At 41.8% G+C, this 24,804-nt stretch overlaps 2 protein-coding genes across 7 annotated transcripts in view; both read right to left on the bottom strand.

Annotated features, from left to right (window-relative positions):
- Positions 1 to 11,662, bottom strand: part of ZFYVE16 (zinc finger FYVE-type containing 16) — a 35,554-nt gene extending 23,892 nt beyond the window's left edge. For 4 of the 5 annotated variants that reach the window (XR_012648816.1, XM_075019478.1, XM_075019479.1 and 1 more), the window contains exons 1-3: positions 11,509 to 11,662; positions 4,494 to 4,602; positions 2,134 to 4,304 (exon numbers count right to left, since the gene is read on the bottom strand). Coding sequence is in view for 4 of the 5 variants with exons in the window: in XM_075019478.1 (XP_074875579.1) it covers positions 2,134 to 4,304; positions 4,494 to 4,563 (2,241 nt within the window). In the remaining variant the exon portion in view is untranslated. The remainder of the gene's footprint in view (positions 1 to 2,133; positions 4,305 to 4,493; positions 4,603 to 11,508) is intronic. The other variant, XM_075019477.1, reaches the window with a different exon arrangement.
- A 513-nt stretch (positions 11,663 to 12,175) lies between these two features.
- On the bottom strand, positions 12,176 to 24,688 carry CCDC125 (coiled-coil domain containing 125). 2 transcript variants are annotated; one of them, XM_075020590.1, is made up of 13 exons: positions 24,553 to 24,688; positions 24,004 to 24,416; positions 22,410 to 22,468; positions 20,945 to 21,031; positions 19,977 to 20,054; positions 19,166 to 19,251; positions 18,737 to 18,754; positions 17,002 to 17,084; positions 15,994 to 16,109; positions 15,328 to 15,435; positions 14,136 to 14,307; positions 12,650 to 12,783; positions 12,176 to 12,521 (listed from the first exon to the last, which is right to left on the bottom strand). In XM_075020590.1, the coding sequence occupies exons 2-13, from the start codon at positions 24,272 to 24,274 to the stop codon at positions 12,216 to 12,218; spliced, it is 1,518 nt and encodes a 505-aa protein (XP_074876691.1). In that variant the 5' UTR covers positions 24,275 to 24,416; positions 24,553 to 24,688; the 3' UTR covers positions 12,176 to 12,215. The 2 variants fall into 2 exon arrangements, with proteins under 2 accessions (XP_074876691.1, XP_074876692.1); XM_075020591.1 differs by having other exon boundaries at positions 24,508 to 24,664.
- Between the last annotated feature and the right edge of the window lie 116 nt (positions 24,689 to 24,804).

Here is a 24,804-nt window from a genome sequence, read left to right as displayed (position 1 = left end):
GCGCCGGAGGAGGTGGATGCCCCCGCAGCCCGTGGTGAGGCGGCAGGCTGTCCCCCCCCAGCCCACGGAGGGGAGCGGGGCAGCAGATGCCCGCCCGCAGCCCGGGGAGAGAGGGACGGATGCCCCCAAGATGGCGGCGGCTCCAGAGGAAAGCCGGCGCAGGGGGACGGATGCCCCCAAGATGGCGGCGGCTCCAGAGGGAAGCCTGGGACTGAAGATGGGTCGGCGGCAAGGACCCCCGCCAGGGAAGTTTGTGAGGAACTGCGGCCCGCGGAAAGGACTCTTCTGTGCCGCAGAAGCTGAGGGAGAACTGTGTCCTGTGGGAAGAACCCCACGCTGGAGCAGGGGAAGAGCAGAGCGAGGAGGAGGAGGAAGGAGCGGCAGAGACAACGGCTGGCGAGCCGCCTGTCAGCCTGTCAACCGCCGTTGCCCTGCGCCGCCGGCGGGAGGAGGTAGAGAGAAGCGGGAGTGGGGTTGAGGCGGGAAGGAGGGAGGGGTGGGGGGAAGGTGTCCCCAGGTTTGGTTTTACTTCTCAGGAGCCTTCTTTTGATCTGACTGGTAGTAAGGCGAGCGGATCGTGTTTCTCCCCCAGGTTGAGCCTGTCTTCTGCCCGTGACCCTCAGCGGGGAGTGGTCCCTGCCTGCCCTCGTCTCGAGCCAGGAGCGTTTCTTTGTGTTTTCTCCTCATCCCTGAGGCGAGATGGGGGGGGGGAGGGAGGAGCGAGCGAGCGGCTTCGTGGAGCTTTGGTACCGGCTGGGCTGAAACCATGACACAAAGCTACAACTGCACAGCAGTCTAGTATCCATGAAGGTTAGGTAATCTATACTGCCTTCACTCATTCTCCCAATGAACACACATTATGATGCTCCCTCTAATTACACTGTTCTGCCAAAACCTCCTCTGGTAACATACAAGATTAGGAACACTAACAGCTGATGGCTGTAAACAGGACTGTGTAGTGAAGGGTGCTTTTATCCCCATCTCTAGACAAGGTGCAAGAAATTTCATAGCGAATGTAAACAGGAACTTGAAGTCAGTCTTATGACTAAAATGAAACCCACTCTGAAGAACTGTCTTTTAAACTGTTACAAAACTTCAACAAGATACCCTGCGAAGTGATTAAGTTCAATGACTTTTAGGTTGTCACAATGAGTTCTTAATTTTCTTGGCAGCCAAATTCAGATCTACATTTTAGTTCACACTTAGTGCAGTTGAAGTAACCTGGTACTATGCTTTGAATACACAGTGCTAGAAGAGGCATCCTGGGAAAAAGTTACCAAACCTCTCTAGTTGCCTCTCAACACTGGGGATACAAAAGTTAGTATATCCTGACATTAGTCTTTGCTGTATCTTCTCATCCATAAAGCTTTCAGAGGAACACTGAAAAGTAAGTTCATTAGTGTTATTTCCATTTATGCACTAGGACAAGTGTAAGCCACAGTAGCTTACAAGGGAATTCTGGATTGAGAATAAGCTTTGACATTATTTACTCACTGCAGAAGACCACAGGCTGAAAAAAAATTCTACAGCTTACTTGCTCAGTTGGCAAGTACCCCACAAAAGTAGCATACTTTTCCGCTGAGATGACTCCCCTGGAAAATTATATATTTAAACACACAGGAGGAGAGATTTAGGCTATAAATCCTTTGCATTGGTACTGCTATTACAGCTCCTAAAAGAATTCAATCCTTCCAGATTCACAGTGTTTTACAGCTAGTATAACCACTTAACTGAATTCCAATCATCACCATCAATTTTTTTAAGCTTAAATACTTAAGCTTAAGTTAAAACTGAGTAAAAAGCTGATTCACTGTGACTAGTATGAAGTAGTCAACTGTCATCTTCCTTGTTCTATGCAAAACACAGTCTAGCAAGTAACAGAAGATAAAAATAAGAACATCTTCTGTACTTCCCTTTAATTATTTTCACAAAAAAGGTCATATGTTTCTTAATTAATATCTGTCTTTTCCAACAGTCTTTAAGTTTCTATGAAGGCAAAAAGTTTTTTTTTTAAACACAATCCTTTGAGCCAAGAAAAATTCTGTCAATACTCTTTCCCTTCTCCATTTCAGTTATCCCTAAATCAGAACTCATTTGCTTTCTGTAACGTAGGTCCCCTATCCAATAACTTACCTTTCCGCACGCACGACAGTGGTGTCGTCTTTTTGTAAATGTGAACTTGACTTGGCAGTTCATGCAGTTGGGTGCCTCTGAATCGGGAACCCACAATGGCTGTTTCCATGAGAGAGCTGCAGGTAATTTAAGTGATTCTACATTTTCAGATGTTTGATTTCCTCCAGCTTCAGAGCTGCTTTCGCTAGAGTGCACAGGGTCAGAAATTTTACCAACATTTACACCGGTGCCTGAAAGGGGAGCTTCTTGTGCAACAGAACTGTCTTCCTGGTTTCCTCTCTCAAGTACATCTGTTCTATTCAGTTGTCTCTGACCAACAGCTCCTTGGGAAAGGCCAAGCAACTGCTTTGGTCTCGCACCTCCAGTACAAATGTTAGAAACTAGTGCTTCACTACCACTCTCAGTCACGTCCTGGATACAAGACATACCCTCTTCTACTGCAGATTCCGATTCATTGGCCATAAGAGATACTTTAAGATTACTATTAATGCTCGATATCTCCTCCAGTTTTGTTTGCCTATGTTCTTCAGTGACCTCTGTGAAATCCAGGTTGTTCACTTTTGTTAAATTCCCTTCATCTGCATCAACTTCCATTAAGTTAGTATCATTGTCTGAAGACTTCAACACATTGGCCTGAAGACTTTGTCCATACAAGAAATCATCAAGTTCAGCATCGCTTATTAGACTATCACTTTTAATAACATTCTCGTCAACAGTAAAGTCAGTCATAGCTACGCTCATACTTTCATTGTTGTAACAGTCTACACCAACACCATACAGCTCAGCTTTGTATTCTAGAAAAGCAGAAGCAAAAGCTTTGATTTGCTGAGAATCACTGTCATCAATTACATTCTCAGTGTCATACTTCTCTCCATCTGCACTTTCTTCCACAATACTTTCTTTGATTTTAGCTATATATTCTTCCTGTTCATGCAAGTCAGTGTTTTCACAGGATTCCCTACTGGAGAGATCAGTTCTAGACTTTCCAGTATGAACAGTCAAAATATCACTAACAACCTCCGCCATTTCGTTTTGATGTAGAGGATTAACTTTTTCTTCCGTTACAACTAATGAACCACATATAGATACAGGAAGTGGAAGACATGACAGCGAGGCCTGGACATCCTCAACTGAAATACACGAAGTTGAAACACTGTTTAGTATTTCATTGCTATTAAGTTCTTCACTACCTACATTCTCCTCTGTGATTTTCTTTTCCAACTCTACTTTAGCTCCTGCTTGACATGGCAAAACACAATTTCCAGGTAATGTTGCGTGGTTTTTGTGCAACAGAGGCCTCTTTGACAGATCTGAAGGCATGGATTCAACATTACTCTCATCTTTTGAGTCTACCTTTTCTATGGCATTTCTTTCACGTGTCTCTTTGCTTACTGCAGAATATGCACTTTCATCTCGTGGTTCACAAGGCAATTTTTCATATGCTTTCTCATCTTTGGGACTGTATGCATTCAAATTCTGTGGTGTTACAGGGACACATACAGTATTAAGGCGAGCAGTTTGTTCAAGCTGATCAAATACTTCACTGCACTTCACAGATTCTGTCCTGTGTTCATCATCACATGGATCCGAGATCTTTGCTGTAGCATAACTGTGTGATTTTAAAGCTAAATGATTAATCTCCTCTGTTTTAAGACATCCTGAATCTTGTAGCACTGAGACCCCATCACTCTGCTCTTTACCTGAAACACCACTGGAACCAGCTGATGACACGCAAGCAGGAACAGGTATGCAAGATGTGCCAAAGCCAATCAAACCTTCACTGTACTGGAAGTCATCTGGCTGCAACTTTTTAGTATCTTCATGAGCAGCCACTGAATGGATTGAGTTACCTGTGTCATTAACAAGATCACACACAGGTATACTACACCTTCCCAGGTTTGAAGCCTGAACTTCATTTAAGGAACCACTGTCCACAGTGGACAAAAGATCAGGCCCAGCAACACTCTTCTCATTTTGAGGTGAATAACTCAGAAGCACTTCACTTGTTCCAATGTGGCTAGCTAGAGAGATTTCTTCTGATGAAGTACAATTGTTAGCATCCTCTTCCAGTTTTGGTGTTGGGTATACATGTAAGCAGTCCAGAACTGAAGAAAGTGAATGGTGTTTTGAGTCATACGGATTTTGAGATGTTCTGTAGCAGTCATATTCATCTATTATAAGCAAAAAGAGATCAAAAGCAAAGTTTATAAAAAACGTCTCTTTCCACAGTGCAATCCCTCTAAATCCCATCTATTCATCAATACAAGCTTTTATTTAGCATATGTTACTTTCAAATTCCACAGTAACAGTCATTTGACCAATATTACTATGAGGGGGAACAAGGCAGCACAGGAACCAACCTGTATTCTGTTCAAATTCATCAAGTAGTTTGTCCAAGTCACAGACTGCAGCTTTAAAGTAACTGTCCATTCTAGTTAAAGTTCTAGTGAAGCTTTAGCCTTCTTAAACCTAAAAAGAAAAATACCGCATTTCATTCATGGCATTTTGCTCTTTACAAAGGCTAACTGTTATTATTAGAAGACAACATCTATGAAGTATTTTTTTCTTTTTAATAACACTTTCTTCTCTCTCCACGTAAACAAAATGTAGGTACAAACAGGGCTGCAGACTGTCAGCCTCTATGTACTCTGAATATGCTCTACAGTATACTCAGTACACTATGCACAATATGCAGAAAAATTCACCTTAAATCAGGAAATGAGGCTGTCTTATTAAAACCAAATGCATCTGAAAGCACGTACTATGGCATTATAACATCAGGAAGTTTAGAAACAGAAGGGATACTAGGATCTTCTAGTTTGACCCCCTTTACTTTTTACACCATGCCATTCATAGGCAAAAACCCAAAATGGGCCATTACCCTTGCAAGACAAATGAACTGTTTAAATACATGATGCCTACATAATCCCAGATATTTCATGCTTTAAACTGCAGTAGGAAGCACGAAAAGTATCCTTCTGTTGGCAGAAATGCTCCTTTAGGAGTTCATACCTGATAAGCAGTTCAACACTGAGCATATGAACGTGACACTTACGAGACATATTCTCTTTGGTCCCAAGCTATCCCACCAAACAACCTCAATTTACTTTCAGCTAGGACCAAATGTTCCCCAGAAGACTAAAACCTACAATGTATCAGGACTGCAAGGCAGATAACCAGCTGAAGCACTGAAGTATAACAGGGTCATCTTAACACAGAGCTGCAATGCATTTAAGCAGGTTGAGGTCAGTACTCCACCCCCACAATGACCAATGAACTGCCTTTAAATCCACCTTTTAAACCTTCCTGCAAGGCCAGGAAAAAAAAATGCAGCACGGTAATTCAGTGCATCATCTCTATTCTACTCAAAACACAAAACCCGTTAACTCATTAACTTTCTCTGAGACGCAAACAAAATAATTTTCTTAAAAAAATCTCTTTTTAGAGACTTACCAACTCATCAGAAAGCTATTTATTAATCACATTCCCTATTGCAAAACATCCCATTTCATTTGTTTAATGAAGATTTCCAGCCACTCAATGTTATGTCTTTTTGGCCATTCTGAAGTGCTTCCTAATGCCCCATCTTTTTCATGTCTGAACACCCATACTGTGCAATTACCTATAACATATAATTAAGATGTTACTTACACTTCCCTTAAGTAAACTGAAAGGACTCAGAACCCTTTAGACTAATGTCTGGAAACTAGACCTGTGGAGGTCTGTCTAGTTTTCTTTCTACTCTAATCAGTGCATTAGTCTCTGCGTTGGCTGACTTCACACCCTACCCCATTCAGTGTACTCTGACCATCTAGTACTGTCTTTTCTCAAAGCTTAGAGCTCAAAGAATACTTAAATCCTCTCATATCACTTACGCCACACTGCAGCTACAGATCTAGATTCTATGCCTTACCTACTCCACTGAGGTGTAAGGTTTCCTCTCACTGAATGGTTCGGATCAGGTGCGTTCACTTGCTACCACGTTAACATGCATGTGACAAGAATACTTTTTTAAGCTAATATATAGTTCAAATAGAGACTTGCAAAGCACAAGAAAGGTGAAAAAAATAGTATGCATCTTAATGCAGTATATTGTGCCCATATACAAGCAAAAAAATCAACAATCCAAATATACCCCTACATTGACATCCATGGCCATGAATTAGTTACTCCAACCATCCTCAGCATGTTGCAGCATAAGTCAAGTCTCACACAGCTATCTAATGAGCATCAAATAGCAACAAGTACATACCTAATGCCATTTCTCTTACACTCATGTGAATACAGTTCTTGCCTGTAACAATAAACTCATTTCACAACCTCCTGGCAAGTGGGAGATTACAACTTGAAATGGAAGTTACTTCAGTTAAGAGCCTTACAAGGTTAACAGCTTCTGGTGATTCATTAAGAGACATTAAAGTACAGATCCAATCCTTAAAGCATGTATTTACGGACAGCAACAAAACAGACAGTCAAAAATTAGTCCAACAGATCATATAAACTAGAAATATTGAAGGATTATGAGGAAACTGGGGATCAAGAAATACATAATACTGATTTTTATTCTCTGTAGGAATATTTTATACAGTCTTATCACTCAGGTACAACTGAAGTTACAACAAATGTGCAGACTAACAGCTCTGATCAAAAGGGGTGGTGATCACAGGCCCCTCACCACTCTCCAGCCACACATTTCCCACGTCTTCATTTGTACTGGCACCCACTCTTACCTCATCCCACAAGGAGCCAGGTCAAAGAGCTAAAAAGATAAAGTCATGTACTTTAGAGGGAGAACAAAGTTAGGTTTTGTTTGTTTCTCCACCAAAACAGGTCTCTAAAGTGAAATAAACACTAACCTAGCACAAGGTCCTGGCAAGGGCCTGTAAATCTGGCTGCTTCACTCTTAATTATCTACATGAAAGACTGTTCGCAGAGTTACGCCCTGCAAGCTAAGCTACCAATTTAATGCAATGAGAATTTTTAGTATTTTTTATATCACCAATAAATGTTTTTTAAAAAACCCTGATTGTTAGTGAAGGAAATAAACACCTATCGCCAATAAATTAAAGATGTCCTCTGAAATTAATTTTGTTCAGGTACCTCAATGACATCAGAAACTGTTACAAAAAAAATATCCTTCATATTTAGTTTTAGAGATTTACTTTGACAGATCACTGTGCTGAATTGAGCTAAGTCTGTTATTTCCTTAATACATCTGACCCTCTACTGTATGAGTAAACTACAAGGCCTGACATCAAGAGAAGTCCTGGGGTGCTAATCTACTACTCCTTCAGCCAGACATACACTGAAGATGACATATTAACAGATGGACACAGGCCATTCTGACCATTTTACAGTTACAGGTCACTAATTCTCATCACATCATTTGTCCTTATGTACATCTCGCTTCCTTAAGCAGCAGCTAATCTCACTTGAAGCACAGAACAGACTGATCACAAGGGTTTCCCAGTACGTGGGTTGGCAAAAATCCATTTTTCTTCCCAGTTAACAGTCAACTCTTCATTTTATTCATCTTCTTCAGCTTCAAGACAAAAATAATACTTTTTGATGATGTATTACAAAAAAAGCACACTAAGAATACTTGCCACTTCTCTAGGTAAACATTTGGTATGTTTCTAAACAAGCTCACCATAAGTCTCTTATCTTTCAAAGCTTTTACTTGTGCCCTGATTTCAAGACCAGCATTCTTTGTTATCTTGCCCAAGTTTATTTAGTGGAAAACTAACAACACTCAACTGCTATGCCAGGCAGCAGTCACCATGGTGAAGCCAGTACCTAGAACAGCCGATGTGAACAGTACTGGAGTGAGCTATTCTGCAGCAATCTCAGGAAGGATTCTGAACAGTTAATATTTAGGTCACATCGACACCTTCTTCACCTTCTGAGGCCTCCAAAAGACAACCTTAAACAGAACAAAAGAGAATAGCAAAGGTTTGCTTACATTATCTGCCCGGTCAGACAAGGCTGGGTCTCTGGCAAACTCCTAATACTGCACTTTAAATTGCATAAAGACAGTATCTTAAGAAACACAGGCAATAATTCTACTACATTAAAACTTGTTACCTAAAGGAAGCAAATACTGTGATCTGGATGACTGTGAAAGTGGAATTGTGTCAGTGCATTTAAAACCACTCCACTAATAGGCACATATTGCAGAGTTCAAAACCAACATGCCACCAGGGACTTCTTAACACAGTCTTATTTAAGGAAGAAGTTGACACAAATCTGCTAGGATAGAAAACAGCCAAGTTACAGGATGGATTGTCAAATTTATTTATTTATTTATCAAATACAGTCTCTCTAAATGGAGGTAGGTAGTACTCTCAGTGGTGGTAACTTGTAAAATAAAATGAGTTAATTATTACCAGCTAACCAGTTTAACGTCTGATGACAAGCTGCCTTTTGATGTTTAAGAATCCCTGAAAAATACTCTCTGTAGCATTAATGTATATAGGCACTACCAGATCTCCAGCTATTCCCAGCTAATTATCACCGCAGAATCCAGGCCTGCTTTTATATGGAGCATGCTAAAATAACACAAGATCAGGTTTAGAGATAATGAAACACAGGCACACAGGTCTTCACTCCAGAAAGCTGACCACAGTAGCCATCTTAATGGCTTATCAGGAAAGTTTTTTTTCTCACTGCAAAGTTATATTATTTCAACTCCATCACTGTGTTTAATCACTACATTTAGTCTGAGCAGAAATCTGTATTAAAGCTTTTATTCTCAGAACAGGATTTAAGTAGTTTCTTCCAGCTTACCACCCAGCAAATACCATAATGACAGCAAAGCCTCTGACAGAAACACAACCATTAAGGACTATGTGAGTTCACAGTGCTACAGAAGTGAAGTGCTGCATCAAGCACAGTATGCCTCTCCTCCCACGTTAAGGGTATTTAATTATTTAATTACCAGCTTTCTCCTCCTTGCCCCCCTCCAATATCCCTATGCCATACACCCACCCATAGGCTTGAGGCCACACAGACAAAAAAAAATGTAAGGGTACAACTGCCCATGGAGTTTATCAGCGTTCAACTTAACAGGAAAGTTCATTACAACTGAGCAAAACTTATTATTACAACTGAGTGAAAAACTTAAACGTTGTCAAATAAAAACTAAAATGATTCTTGCTGAGCAAGGCAATATATTACCCAACCCCAAAACTGCAGCAGCTGCTGCCACTGCAAATTTACTAGCTGAATCAGGGGTTGAAGATAAAAGTTATGGAAGTTTTCAGACACGTAAGGAAAAGCTTACGTGGCACACTGCAAAAAACTAAACTGCCTTGCCTAAAGAGCAATATTCTATTAGTTCAACACAATTTCTTCAGAAGAACAAAACTCTATTACCAGCATTATATTATCACCAACACGCATCAGACAACTCTATCCCGACATCATCTTCAGCTCCTGAAGATTTTCTTTTGTTCATCCACAGCTCTTCTTAACAGAAAGTGGTATCATTCACACCACACAGAAAAAACTGTCCATCAACAATTACTGATTTTCAGCAGTGCTCCAACACATCAGCGGTACCAGCAGCAGCCAGGCCTACAGCTGAAGAATCCACTCACTCAACTGAACAAATGTATCTCTCACATACTGCCCACAGTGCCTTCATCATTAGTTGTATCAGCATTTATTACTCAGCATTAGGAAATGAGTCATGAGAATATGATTATTACATTAGGACTGAAAGATCATTCCTCAGTGGAAACCAGTGTTCCCTCAATATTCTCACCTTCTCTGATTTGCATTATTAATAAACAGATACTCACATTAGACAACCTCAGCAATACAGCACTAGACACCAGCAGCATCTAGTGCTGGCAGTCAACCGGATCCTTTTCTGCACTCCACTCATTTCTTCAGAATGTACAAATAACCAGTTCTCTGCCATTATAGTTTGTACTGAAACACACACTGTGAATGTTTCTCAGTCTATCCAGAAGCATGTCTTAAAAACATCTAACGCCTGTAAGCGTATGGTGTAAGCATGTCCACTATACTCTGTGCCCTGTATCAAAATAAATAGAACAGAAGTAAGCAAAACATCACTAGTATCTCTAAACTTCTAGGGGCAACTCATCCACCTAAGCAATCTAGTATGAAACAGCATGAGCTACCGCAAGAGTACTACGCAGTTAGCTGCTACAGTGTGCCAGTAGCAAACCATATGCTAAAAACCCACACGGGTTTGGTTTTGCTTCATTACCACCTTCCATTTCCAAAGTGCGCACTCGCTGATGCTACTGAGACTGCAAAACCCTTACTGCACAAAGTTTCTCTGACTAACGACAGTCTTAACAGTTCTGAAGCACGCAAGCCCTTCTTCAGGCCTGGAAGAAACTTCAGCGCTCAACGCCAGCTGAGGACGCTTTCCTCCACCGAGACACCCATCCGTGCCGGACCAGGTAAGACGAAGGCAGTCAGCCCCCACACCACGGAGCTGACGGGCGCCGAGGGGAGCGCTGACCGCCGGCCCTTAGCCCGGGGGGCAGGAGACACACAGGCAGGTCAGAGCCGCACCAAGCGCCTCCGAACGCATCCCGCCCCTCGGGCACTCCGCTTCCCCCCGGGCCCACAGCGGCTCCCACCGACGCCCCACCAACCCTGCCCGGGAGCCCCGGGAGCCGGCTGCCCCGCCACGGGGGACGACCCAAGAGGCCGTGGCCGCCGTCCGTGACCAGCACACCTGTGACCGCCTGTATTGGGCCTGGCTGAGACGGAGTTAGTTCTCCCCACAGCAGCCCTTGCAGCGCTGCGCTCTGCATCGGTAGCTAGAAAGGTGTTGGTAACACACCAGTGTTTGGGCTCCCACAGAATCAAGGCTGTCTCTCCAACATTTTTGCCCCCCTCAACGGCAGGCTGGGGCTGGGCAAGATCTTGGGAGGAGACATAGCCAGGAGACCTGGCCTGAACTAACCAAACAGATATTCCACACCATATGACGTCAGCTCAGATACAAAGGTTAAGTAAAGGCAGACGGAAGGGGGGCATTTTGGTCTTCCGGAGCAACCGCGACGCGTACCGAAGCCCCGCTTCCCAGGAAGTGGCCGGACGTCGCCTGCCGATGGGAAGTAGAGAGTAACATCATTGCTTTTTTCTTTGCTTTCGCGCGCGACCTTCGCTTTCACTTTATTAAACTGCCCTTACCTCGACCCACGAGCCCTTTGTTGTATTTTCTCCCCCCCGTCCAGCTGAGGAGGAGGACTGACGGAGCGGCTCTGGTGGGCACCTGGCGCCCAGCCAGGGTCGACCCGCCACACCGCCGCCGGGCCCCGCGTCCCCACTCCGCGCCCCGGCCCCACCGCGGCCGCCCGCCGGCCCCCTACGCACGGACGGACTCACCCCCCGGCGGCGGAGCAGGGCTGCTCTCCCGGGCCGCCGGGCGAGGGGGACGGGCAGGACCCGGGGGGAGAACGCGGCGCTCCTGCTGCGGGGCGGGCACCGACGCCGCCGGCCGCTCACTTCACGGGCCGCCCCCTCCCCCCCACCCCGCCAGCGGCTGCCGGACGGCGACGGCTACGCCCCTTGTTTGCGCGCCCAGCCGCACCCTCGGCGCATGCGCGCCCGCGCCCCGCCCCGGCGGGAGAGGGGGCGGAGTCGGCGTTCTGACTGACGCGTCCCTCCACGCGGGGCCCCCGCGCCCCGCCGGCAGAGGGCGCCGCCACGCGGGGCTGCCGGCGCGCCGCGGCTCGCGCCCCGGCCCCCGGCCGCGCCCGTTCTCTTGACGTCACCCTCCGCAGTGACGCGACGCTCACCCCGGCAGTCTCGTCACCAGATGAGGCGGGGCCAGGGGGAGGGGTAGGCGGAGGCGAGGGGGGAGGCGACCGGTGCCTGCTTCATCTCGTGGGGAAACCGCTGTTAAATTAACTAAAGCTGGATGTGTCGCCAAAGCAGCGGTTGCCGCGCTATTACTGTGTCATTAAAGGAGGCATCACTAACGCACTGCCCTAGTTTGGCCCCCAGTGATGTCGTCACAGGACGCTTCTAGGCACTTCCACAAGATCCCCCTTTTGACAATAAATTTATTCCAGCGGGTGGCTATGCAGAGATCACTGCGGTTCCGTGGGCTTTTCCACGTGGATTATTTTCTCAGACGGCCAGGAGTGTGACTTTTGAAGTGTTTTTACCGGATTTTCACGTGTTTCCGCACCAGGAACTGAAGAAATACTGTTTTGAGAAGGGAGTTTTTGGCAGCAGGTGCGTACGGGGCCCGATGACCCCCGGGCTTCGAGCTGACTCCCCAGCGCACCACCTCCTCTATCCTGTTCCAAAACATCCTCTTTCATCTCCATGGCACGAGCGAGCATGTAACTAACCTTCCTCTGATGAGCCAGAGCCTCCTCTTTGTCATTTACCTGTGCATTTATTAAAAGAGAAAGAAAATACACTAGTTTATGAGCTAGGAACAAGGCAGTCCACGTAAATCAACAGTTTTATGCGCTCCCCTAAGAACTCACGATGAATAGTTCAACAAAATACTAACCAAATCTATTAAGATCTTCAGGATTTCATGAGGATTGTCTAGATCTTCAACCTTCCTACAGTCCACATCTGATGAGAGCAGGCCCGAGAGTTTTTGCCCCAGACTGTTCTTGTTCCCTTGTAACTTCACACATCCTAAGGAAAAGTACAAGAACTGTGGAATTGCCTGGGAGGAGAAAAACTACTTTGGAGTAAAACTGGCATAAAACTGGATTCTGAACCATCTCCTCCAAAAGGGCAACGTGAGCTACAGCTTCTCCCATTGTACATAGAGTGGCAGATTACTTGCATGTGCAGCACCACCCTTACCGTCACTTAAAGGCTAAACAGACCTTTCATCAGACCTATGGGCAAATTGAAAATAGAATTCTTTTTGCTGTATGGGAAATACACTTTGATGCTCTAGTTAAACAACAATTCTTGGTAATTTGGTTTTAAACAGTCAGCCTGAAAAAAAAAGATTCTTTGACATAAGCTGTTTAAAAGTTTCTAAGATTTCTAAACTGATTAGAATACTTTAAAATTATGAAATGTATGTATCAGGATGTAGAGCTCGGAAACAATTATGTCAGTCCAGGGGAAACAGATATTCAAGTTGTATGCTGCTTTAGTGTTACATCCCGAGGGTGCTGAAGGAATCTAGAAGACCCACCAAACTTCTAAGCCTGGCACCTCCAGGTAAATGCTAACACGAATGTACCTTGAAGTGCCACTCCTAAATTCTGCTATGGTTTTGATCATGACATAAGCACTTAAACACTCCTCTTTATCCTTTCTTAAAGAAGAAAAGGATAATAAGAATTGTTTCGCTTTTATAGAGTGCTTTGCAACTCACAGATGACCATGTGAAGTATAAGAGTAGTAAATACTGATGTAGATACATAGACATAATGAAAAATGGCATTGTATTTAGTATTTCAGTGAAAGCTCAGTATATATTTTTTGCATTTCTCCTCCTTCCCTAACTCTTACATAGAGATCATTTTAAAAAAATCCAGCACATTAAACTGCTGATAGCATCTACAATGGCCAGGCTAAACTTGCCAGATGTTAGCTTTTTGGTGCTGTTTTCATAACAAACAACCTTAATATCCAGCATATTATTGTCATCCTGGGTAACAGCTTATTTATTCAAGCATGTTTTTACTCAGATAATACAGTTCATGAATGTGTAATAAAAAAGAGCTATATTAAAAGCCTAGACTGGTAGCTCCAATTTCCTACAGTAGTATTTATATATTCCACTTAGACACCCTTCCCTACATATGTGAAGCTTCTGGTAGAAATTCTTCAGCTACATGACACACTATTTAACGTATTTACGGTTTTGACATAACTTTGTTCCTTTTTTCTTGGCTCTTCAGAAGCCTCAGTCAGCAATTAAACCACAACCATACATTTAATACAGCAAGAAAGTCTGCCTGTGCCATTTGTCAGCCAACTTCTTTTCCAGTCAACCATTACAGACGTACAGCATGCACAGTTACCATCGTCTTTCAGACGTCTCCAGTTCATAAATTTCGTTTCCTTCTTAATCTTTATCACTTCTGCAAGCCTCAGGGCTTGGTCCTTCCTCTGCATTAGCTGCTGCTCAAATGCAATTCTGAAGGCATCTGCCATTACATAAGCTTCATCTTTACTCTTCTTCAGATTTTCAATCTGGTTTTAATTTAGAGAAAATTAAGGTATATTAAGCAATTTGGAAGCAATAGCTGATTTAAAATGTATATTAAAAGACAGACGGAATTCATTAACACAGTCAACCTGTAAATAAATATAACCAGAGAAGTAGTACAAACCAAATGAAGTGCTTTCTTGCCATGTTAAGAAACACATTTTGAAATGTGTATTGAAGTCCTTACCCTTCCTCCTCTACGCACGCACACACTACCACCCATCCACACAGACAAGCTTCCAGCACTGCCCATTTATCTCTGTGCATGCAGAAGAGCTCAAGGACGGCATATGCCAGTTGGGCCAGGAGCAAAAGGAGCAAAAGAATGGTATCTCTGTCAGGGTTAATAACTTTGGTACAAAAGGGACATGACAGTACTTGTTTTCAAAACCAGTAAGTCAACTGGGACTTCTGCAGTAGGACCACGAGGATGGTTACCATGTTTGCAGACTCAAATACAAATCAGAATAAAAATTCTAAAACTATAGAATTTCACTAAATTAAAAAACTTAAGAGCTTGGAAATCATGTTACTGATTTAAGTGTGATGTAAATGTGTAGTTTTCAGCAAGATCAGCTTCCTGACCTAGCTGGGAGAGCAGGCTTGTGAGTGCTGATGTCAATGCAAGGGAGGGGTGGAATGCACTGCCAGGCAGGCAGGAAGGAAAATGGTCGGTGGTAGTCCACACTGACACTGTCTATATATTTATGGAGTGCACATGCTTAGAGTGTTTTTCCTTTTTTTAGATTAAAAAATATGGGTGGAAGGAAAAAGAATGAGAAAAAGAATTCTCTTTTTACTAGTAAAGCTGGTTGATATCATAGTTACAGTTTTATATCAGCAAAAGTTAGGGCATTACAAGCATTACAAACATTATTTCTGAGAAGCATTCTTGTTTTAAGACACATTAGTTTGTGTAAGCTGCAGTAGCGTGTTTCTGGCTTTATTTGGTTTTCAGCACAAGCACCCTTCTGCTTGTTCAGATCTAAGCCAAGCAGCGTTACCTCTTGCTTGAGATGAAGAAGTTGCTTTCGAGTTACAGCTGCCATTTTAGCACAGGGGCAAGGCTGCCCTCCAGATGTATTGCAGGTGCAGGCTCCAAGAACTGCCAGCTTAAAATCCAAAACAAACCACCAGTTAAGTATCTATCTGAATACGCCACGACTAGCAAAAAAACATCCCGAAACTCCAAAGGGAGTGTAAAGGGTCAGGGGAAGCAAGCTACAAGAGATTTAGGCACAATTTCTTTTGACTCACAACCACACACATTAAATGTTTTTTTCTGCAAGATAACCTAAAGGCAAAAATTTTTGGCCTGTGTATGCCTGTGTATCCCTGCAGACCTCATTAGAATTTTTTTTTTTCACTCAATAAAGTAAAGCAGTAGGCCTAGGAGTTAAGAATTAAGATACAGAGAAGAAAAAAGTAAGCATGCTGGCTTGTGAAAGATAGCCTGATACTCATTCTGTTTACTCTTTCTTTGCAAGATAGGAATCATGACGCACCACAAATTAGAAAACTGATTAACAGGCATACAAGGGCATATTGTCATGAGCTAAAATTTGGTTCAAAGAAACAGTTAAATAATCAGTAAGCAAAATTTATCTATATTTTGCATATAAACATAGCTTTGAGCCAGCCATTTTGAAAATCATGCAAGTCCTACTTACTTCAAGACCTGTAAAATCTGTAATGCCACTTTTATTCAAGGACATGTTTTCCTGAACAACCTTCTGTTGTTTCACATCTAGCATTGCAAGAAATTCCAAACACTGCTGATTCAGGACTATGAAATAAAACAAGGAAAGTGATTACAAAGTCTGCTGCTCTGATTTCTTAATTTCTGAGTTTAACTACACCCAAATGAAGCAGTCCTATAGTTCAAGCAGCAGCTTGGGAATACAATGAGACTATGTGGATCCAGAAACTCAGATCCCAGTTGTCTTTCCTTCTGTGTTTTCCCAGAGGTAATGACCGACTTACAGAGATACCGTTTCATGTATTACTCTGCCTCAGTACTAAGTGCTTATCTCTTTGTACACTTACAACTAAGACAGCTGCTTTTTTAGAATAGCACAGTATTGGGAAAATAATATCAGCTGTTTTAAAGCTTTTTGGAAACCAAAAATACAGGAAAGGGGCTTGAGCCATCTGATCCAGCCACACGCCTGCACAATCTGCAGTTTGAAAAGCTCCGCTATAAAGCTATCAAGGTGAATACTTCAAAGTTTGTACTAAGGGAACCTATGTCGATATGTTAAAATAGAATGTCTTCAGTGCAGATTGTCATTGTAGCAGGAGCACTTGGTGGTTCCCCTGGCTGCTGTTGCCTCCTTCCAGGACACGACCAGGAGCATGGTCCGGTTGTGTCCCTCCACACCCACAGTGTCACCACACCAGGGAGATAAGGTAGGTATACTTCTTTCACACCTGATCTACTCTTTGAGCTATGCATACCTGACTATTCCTGTCATTTAATGTTTTTTCTTTTTTGTTCAAGTGACAATGTGAGAAAACAACAAACACAACTTGTCTGTTTAAAGAGGGCTTCTGCATATCCGCTAATATCAGCTGCCAGTAACAAGAGACTTATCCCAACAGAAAACTTCCTTCATTGCTAAATCCTGAATTATTCCTCAGAAACAGTATATTAAGAGGAATAGCTGTTGGTGGCTTACTTGTGTTTTCAGCTTTAAGAGTTTTTACTTCTTCTGTTCTCAGTTTCAAAGCTTCCTTAAGAGCTGCATTTTCACAATATATCCTACAGAAGTTAGAAAAAAGCTGTATTAGCTTCCAATAAAATACTTTAAAATGGCTACTCAAATGAAAAAAAAAATTAGCCTGTTAAAACATTGTATCTAATACTTCTGCAAATTAAAATTAGGATTACTGGAAAGATTGAAGAAAAAAATCAAAACTGAAAAGAGTTGTGTATTTGGTTTGACAAGACATCATCCATGCAGCATTACACAAGCAGTTTCCTCACTTGTACATTCGTTTATGGAAAAAATTGTAAAATTTTTCCATAACAATATCTGTACCAATAATATGCAGTACGTTGTTAGATCCAAATCTGCTAGCCAGGGGCTAATAAGCAACCTAAAACTACTCCCACCTAACCCTCTGAAGGAAGTTCTGTGTGTAGGCTTGGTCTGACTGGCACTGAACCAAGGCTAAGAAAGCAGGCGACGCCAGGCTGCCTTCTGTGGAGTCACTCCTCGTTACCCAGGCTGCAGGTGGCTGGGCAGGCAGCAAAACCAGGAATCGCTGCACTCATGCAGAGGTTTCTCTGCAACCCAGATAGTGTGCACTGTTCAAACAGGCTCCCCTTGTTCATGAAACCACACCCTCACACAACCAATTTAAACGCGCCCAAGTATGGCCAAGTGAATGTTAAAAAAAAGAAATAAAAAGTATTCATTCATATGTAAGTAGACGGTGCCAACAACTTCAGGGTTTAACAAGAGGTGAGTTTTAAGTACCACGTAACCATTAGAAACACAAAGAAATTTGTAATTATGGACCTCTGAAACACCTGCTAGAAATCTCTTCCTTGAAAGAACAAAATTGCTATTGGACGTGTGACAACATGGCTCTGGTCTGAATTTTAGAAAGTAAACTTCCTGTAGTCTTAATGCTGTTCTCAACAGCAGTACTTTTGAGCGTTGCAACTGAGTACATACAATATGCATTTATAATGCATTTTTCCTTGAAGTATTTAAGTATTTCCTTCTTGAAAAGTGGCAATCTGAAGTCCTAAATGTTAAAGGAATACAATTTATTTGATGCATCTCTTCAGCTGTCAGTAAATGCAGCACACTGTAAATTCCTGGTTGTTTAAATAGTAGCCTGGATTATTTCACTTGAATAAACAATGGGAAATGCACATTCTTCTCATCCTTGTCTCAGGCATCAGAAAACTTTTTGCAAAGTGGACTGAGCTCCTGGCTTGCAGTCTTCTAAAGCCACGTCTCTAGCTTTCAACCATTAACACCAGTTTTGTTGCTCCAAACTACCCTGCTAAGTCAGCAAAGCCGAAGGGTTTTTCAAGAGGTATCCCTTGACAAGTGTAACTAAGTTAACAGGTGAACAAGACACAGTAACATAACAAAACTCTTACAAATGAACTGTTTGTAAACTTTTGGCTTATTCTTTGATTCAAAGTTTGAAAATTTTAAATAAAATTCTCCACTTAAATAATAATAATTCTGATGGGTAGCCTTCAGAGATATCTTTTCTACATTTAAGTAAGTGAGCCTGCTGGTCACATTTTTCAAGGCCTGATATTGTGTTATTAGTTTAGTGCCTCTGGCATCTTCTGCTTGCCTAACCACACCTGCTGTCCGTCCAGAGTAACTCTTATTTAAACAAAGAACCAGTTGATCAGCCTCCCTCAAGAGCATTCCATTTTACCTGTACGTATGCTCATACCTACAATGCAAGAAAATAAAGCAATGATTAACCAGCAAATGATATTTCCACACGCATGCACATACCATTATTTTCTATGCCTCATTTACATTTAAAGTAAATAAGGACAGTCTGGCTCCAGCTGGCTAACATAATAACGTAATAGGATGAAAATAAAAAATCAGCCTAACAAAGCTAGCTTATATACACACTAAAGAATTGAGAATTAGTAATTCTAGTAGTTTTAATTGAAAAATACAAATGTGACTAGCATGAAAATTAAATAAATATTCCCAAGTCTGGAAGGAAATTAGGAAAACACAAAAACTCCAGAAAACCTGATGAAGCAAACTTGGAACACAAGGAAGATGACATAATAGCATTTAATGCAATTAAAAAAACCCCCAAAGATACACAATGTAAGTCAAATACCTGTCATATTTTTCTGTCCATGTGTCTTCTATGTTTTTAAATCTATCCTGATCAAATTCAATTTCCCATTGCAAAATATTTATTTCCTGTGGAAACAAAACAAATCCGCAGCAGTTCATTACAAGCCTCCCATTGAAAGGAAGAAGAGGAACTGCTGGTGCTGAGTTTGGCACTGACAGAGATCTGTGTGACCAACAATGATGACAACTGATGACACCGTTAAAAATACATTCGGTGCCAGACACCAAAACCTTTCTGCATCACTGATCTATGGATTCCAGACTCTGCTGCATTAACTAATGCTTGTAGCGGCTTATGACAAAAACAAACCCACGCTGCCACATTTCCTTGTCCCCTTACTGTTCAGTGGAAAGGCCACACAGGAAGAGAAAAAAAGCATAAAACTCAGTTTAACAAGGTAGCTCAATGTCACCTTCCTCCTCCCCATCTTCCCTATGAAAATTGGGCACCCGTTCTTAGACTCGTTGGGAAGTTCTAGCTTAATAACTAAGAAATAGTGCAACTCACTATGAATGACTGTGAAACTCACAACAAAGACGAACTGAAAGTACAGAAAGAACTCTAGTAACCTTCAGGTGTTATTTGTACACACTATAGCATAAAAACATCTATATGAAAAGCATGATACATTAACATTTTCCCTTTCTATGAAAAAGGAATAAGAATACTTTCACGAAAACCTTGAGCTAATGGCAGATTTGTACCAATTTAAATAAACAGTCTGATAACCTCATACTAATAGCAGTGAACTCTGTTTTTGCACAGGTGTGAAGGAAACATGCACCCGTACCTTTTCTAAAGTTCTCTTTTCTTCCTCAGTTTTCTTAAGCATTGCTTTTGTATGACTAGTGGCTTTATTAAACACTGCCTGCAAAAAAAAGCACAACTGTCAAATGCTGTAAGTAAGTTTACCTAATTTGGCTTTAGCCAAATTTTCAGTTTGACATCAAGAGAAGTTCACATTCTTAGTTAAACAGGACCGTGCAGAATTACAAACGTTAGCAACTTGCTTGTAAGTCCCAGTGAGTTCGAATTTCAAGTCACAAATAGCTATGTTGCATAGCAAACTTGTGTTTCAATCCCATAATCTTTTCTATTGAAAAATGTAACATCATTTAAAATGAGATCATGTCTTCTTTAGGGCTTGTCCACAAAACCAGCTCTTAGAAGACTTGGTTACAACATACTTACACTTTGATCCAGGTGTAACTTACTACGAATGTCTGAGGGTAGAAACTGCAGAACTGTAAATGGGTTATGCAAGTAGGCTAAAAAACAGGAATTGATTTCTACATTATTCATTGTGATAGTGAATAAAAATACTACAAACTGTGAACAAAAGACTGACCTAACATTTACTGCATACTGTCCTCTAAGACAACAGATGGAGAAATCATCTGCAAATATCTGTGCTTTGCAGCAGAATTTCAAGCATTGGCAAAATCTATAATTTAAGGGGCTGGAAAGAAGGCCTTGTTCTTTAAGTTAAATAGATAAATACTCAAGGATCCTCAAAGATAAAATTATGAGAATTTGCTACAACAGTAAAGTCTTCTTAAATAGCCACAATAGTTCCACGCAGAAAAAGTAGTAAATCATAGAAGCCAAGTCTGTAGACACTTGCAGACTCAAGGCTTTAAACTGTAGCCCTGGGAAGAACTTAGGTTTGGGGGGTTTTGATGAGGAGTGGCAGGAAGATTCATTCTGTTTTCCCTCCTTTACCACTAAGTACCTAAATGATTTCTGAACAACTCCTACCATGCTCTGCAGAATTCTTAGGGCTTCATCTTTTCCTTCAAGCTGTCTTTGAGATGCTTCAAGCTCAACTTTCAAAATTTCAACTTCCTGAAGCAAAATAAAATAGGTACACTGAGTAAAAGCCAAGGTAATCCTGTTAAAATTTGACTGTAACAGCAAGCTAAATTTGCCCTCTTCAAAAAACAATCTTCTCATCTTTCTAGTCTCTATGACTCTTCTGACTCATAGCTTGCTTGCAATGAAGAAACATTAATAGTGCACGCTAGCACAAAATCCTTAAAGAAGAATACTTGTAATTATTATTCTGTCTGTTCTCTTCCAGTGTATGTGGAAAATAAACCACTGCAGTTCTGCCTTGCTAAAGAAGTTTTATATATAAACATAGGTATGGAGTTTTAAAATAAGCAAGCAGAACAGAATACAGTTTTCTTACAATATGCAGTGGCAAATATTACAAATATATACTAAAATATAAATGCTATATTAATATGACATACTATATTATACAAAATATCCATACTCTATAGTGTGAGTATCATGTTAGGACTGTTAGATCAAAACCACTAGTTGTCTAGAACAAAACAACAACAAAACAGATTCCTGCTCCAGGTACATGCCAATCACGTCTTTGTGCAACATTCCCCCCCTTCAGAAGAAAGCAGTTTTTCAATTTTCAAGAGTTAAAAGAAAATTTACTGCTTTGTATACTTATCTTTCCTTAACCCCTTTGTAGGTCACTCAGTTTGTTCACTTGTGGTCATACCAACCTTTTTTTCATAGTTCTTCCAGCTCTATTACTTCAACAATTGACACTGAAATTGTACCTGGGAGCAGTGGCAATTCATCAGTTTTGTCTAACTGGAAATGAGTAAGATTCCTTGACATTTTAACTTGCTGTGCACTGAAGGTTCTTCATGCTAATATAACTTGAAAATGACCTACCATGTGCTATCCTGAGGTTAAAGAACACAATGCAGATGAAGTGTGTATTTTTACAGCTGAGGTCACCCTGCTCTTTCTCCCTGGACTGATGCCAACACATCAACACATTTAACCACAGGAAAATGAAAATGTAGGCATTAACTACCTTTGAACAAAAATGCAGATTAAAAACCCACTGCAGATTTTCAGGCCCCAAAGCTTAATACAAAAAGAACACCTGCTAGAAAAGGAGTACAATCCTTAAAAAAGGAGTATATTCCTTTTAATATTCTCTACGTCTTTAAAAATACTCCCCCCCCCCCAAAAAAAAAAAAAAATCCAGAGTATAACTGCAGCTCACACTCTGGTTTCCTGGCATAAAATTTAATGAGCCTTCCAACTACCACTCTAATTCCAAGTACCTGAATCCACCCAAGATTCTGGACATGCCAAGATCTTCAGCTAACCTAACACTGTGCTTTACTTTGCTATGTTAAAAGGAAATGCAAATTTCAAGAGCAGCATACTTGGCACAGTTACTAACCTCTAAAGCTTCCCGAAGTTGTTGCTTTAGTTCTTCATTTGACACTTCACTATTACATGCTGTAGGATTGATAAGAGATATGAAATGATGAGATACTATAATATTTACAAAAGAAAACATGAGAATTTGCTTTACCCAGAAAACAGGTAACATGCAGAGGTCAATTTTCATCTTTGTATTTTTTTTCTTCTGGAGTTAATATAAACAGATTCAAGCAATATATAAATACTAAGCTCAAACACATTGTTTCACAGTTAAAGTGAAATGGGAAAAAAGGTCAGTTGTAAGGAGACCTAAAATAAGGACAATTATTTTAGAGTTTTCTTTAAAAATAACCCCACAACAAAATCGCCATCTTGATTAAAAACATAATTTCATTTTTTATTCTTTTCACCTTGTAACTTTCCAACAACCAAAGTCAACACAAGAGTAGCTAGCACTGTTTAGAACTAGAGGCAATTTTCAACAGGTGAAGATAAGTACGGTGGTGGAGTATCCCACAAGATCCTATATTCCCCTAAACAAGCAGTTACTACTGGTATGTATCGTTGTTCTTAAACTGAGTATTGCAGAGATGTGTTAAGATGCAGCCTCCTACTAAATCAAAGTCAGGTTCATGTGGACTTTAGTCATGCTTACATGGATATTGCTGTGTGAAAGACCTAGATCTGAAACAGGCATCACACAGAGACCAGGAGAAGGACAGTGAAACAATAGGAATTACGCTGGTCTTGTGACATCTTCACACTGAAGATGCTGAAACCAATAAAGAATAATTACTGCGGTGTGTGGGGAGAATAGTGGGGACTTGTTCTAAAGGAGAGAAATAAGCAAGCTATATGGAAATACTTCAGTCAAAATACTAAAAATGGCTAAAAATACAAGGGAAGGGAGCTAAATTGTAATGAATAGCACTGCCTAGATTTGATTTTATTTACAGCAGTGTTGCCTTCACAAAAAAATAAATGCCAGCACAGGGAGAACAGAGATGGGCAGGTTCTTAAAACAACAGCTTAACCTCAAAAGTATGCCAATTCACAAACTTCAACTAAATAGCAAGCAGCGTTTTGAATATTTAGCCACAACCTTTAGATACACTCTCTAGGAAGACACACTTAAACCAGGAATCCAAGCAATTCCATTCAATTTCATATATGTATTTAGAGGAAAACAATGCTGTCCCCCACCACAGGATGCTCTTCGCTCAATGTCACTTCCAAACGCAAGACTAAGCACTTTAAAAATGGTCATTTTACACTAAGAAGGGCCACAGCCTCATTCACTTGAAAACCAATTCTGCTATTGATGTTTTGGGAGGAAGATGTAAGAACAGAGATACTCCTCTGCTGCCTCAATGGCATCGAGCATCTCCTTTTGCGACTCCCAACAGCAGCAGACTTAGTTACAGGCTGCACCAACTAACCTGTGAGGCTGCACTGCATCCCTCTTCTCGGAATCCTTCCGAGATCTCCAAAGTGTTTTGGCAAACGGTTTGAATTAAAGTTGATGATACCTTGTGAAGCAGCTGAACTGCTCAGTTCTGCTAACAGAGCTTTTTCTTATGGTGAATAATCAACTTCTAAATTACTCTTACCACAGCCATTTTGTTGCGTGGAACTGGTACCAGGCTTTTTGGATGATCCGTCGAAAGAACTGTTTCGTTTTGAACCGGGAGGAGCTGCAGCATCATTTTCTTCCACTCTCTTTGCTAACAAGAGAGAATTGCAAACCTTTCCAGATCCCTTCCTAGATCTAAATGAATAGGAGTTTTGTAAATTCTCCCCTTCATAAATGCCTCCAGGTCTTCTCCCGAGTCCGTTCCCCAGGTCTCCGCATGTCATGTCATCCTCTTCTGCTTCCTCCATCTTCTTCTCCTCCTGGATTTTTTTTTTTTGTTGGTAATTTTTGTTTGGTGTTTGTTTGTTTGTTTTTTTAACTCCTGACGGAGGGCACTTCACTTACCGGCAACGTGAGCAGTGCCTCCCGCAAAACAACGAGTTATTTTACCTAGAAAAAACCAGAAAAACTCCATCGCTAAAGCAGCAAAACATTAAAGTGAAAAAACCCGAAGCCCTCGGTGCCCGGCCGCTTCCCGTACCGGGTTCGGGCTGCCCGAGACCGCTCCCGCCCCACGGTAACACACCACAGCGCGGAAACCGGCGGCGAGGGACGGAGGGACGGAGGGACGGACGACGACACGGCGGCGGCAGCGCCTGGGGGATACCCCGGCCCCGGCCCCGGTGCCGGTCCCGCAGAGCCCCGTCCCACCTGCCCGCCCGGCCCGGGCGCTGCCGGTCCCGCCTCCGGGGCGGGCGGGAGCGGGGCGGCAGCTCCGCGGGGACGGAGCGACAAGCGGGCTTAGCTCTCCGTTTGCCTTCGTTAATAAGCTCTACAG

The sequence above is a fragment of the Buteo buteo genome, chromosome Z (genome assembly GCF_964188355.1).
Source record: "Buteo buteo chromosome Z, bButBut1.hap1.1, whole genome shotgun sequence".
NCBI classification, from domain to species: domain Eukaryota; kingdom Metazoa; phylum Chordata; class Aves; order Accipitriformes; family Accipitridae; genus Buteo; species Buteo buteo.
Note: the sequence above shows the minus strand (reverse complement) of the source record. Positions and strands in the feature narration are given on the sequence as shown.

Coding starts and splice junctions, on each gene's coding strand:
- CCDC125 (XM_075020590.1), bottom strand. CDS start 24,274: ATGGAGGAAGCAGAAGAGGATGACATGACATGCGGAGACCTGGGGAAC. Junction 15,436..15,993: donor CAGATTTTACAGGTCTTGAA/GTAAGTAGGACT, acceptor TTGGATTTTAAG/CTGGCAGTTCTTGGAGCCTG. Junction 14,308..15,327: donor TTCTTCATCTCAAGCAAGAG/GTAACGCTGCTT, acceptor AATTAAAACCAG/ATTGAAAATCTGAAGAAGAG.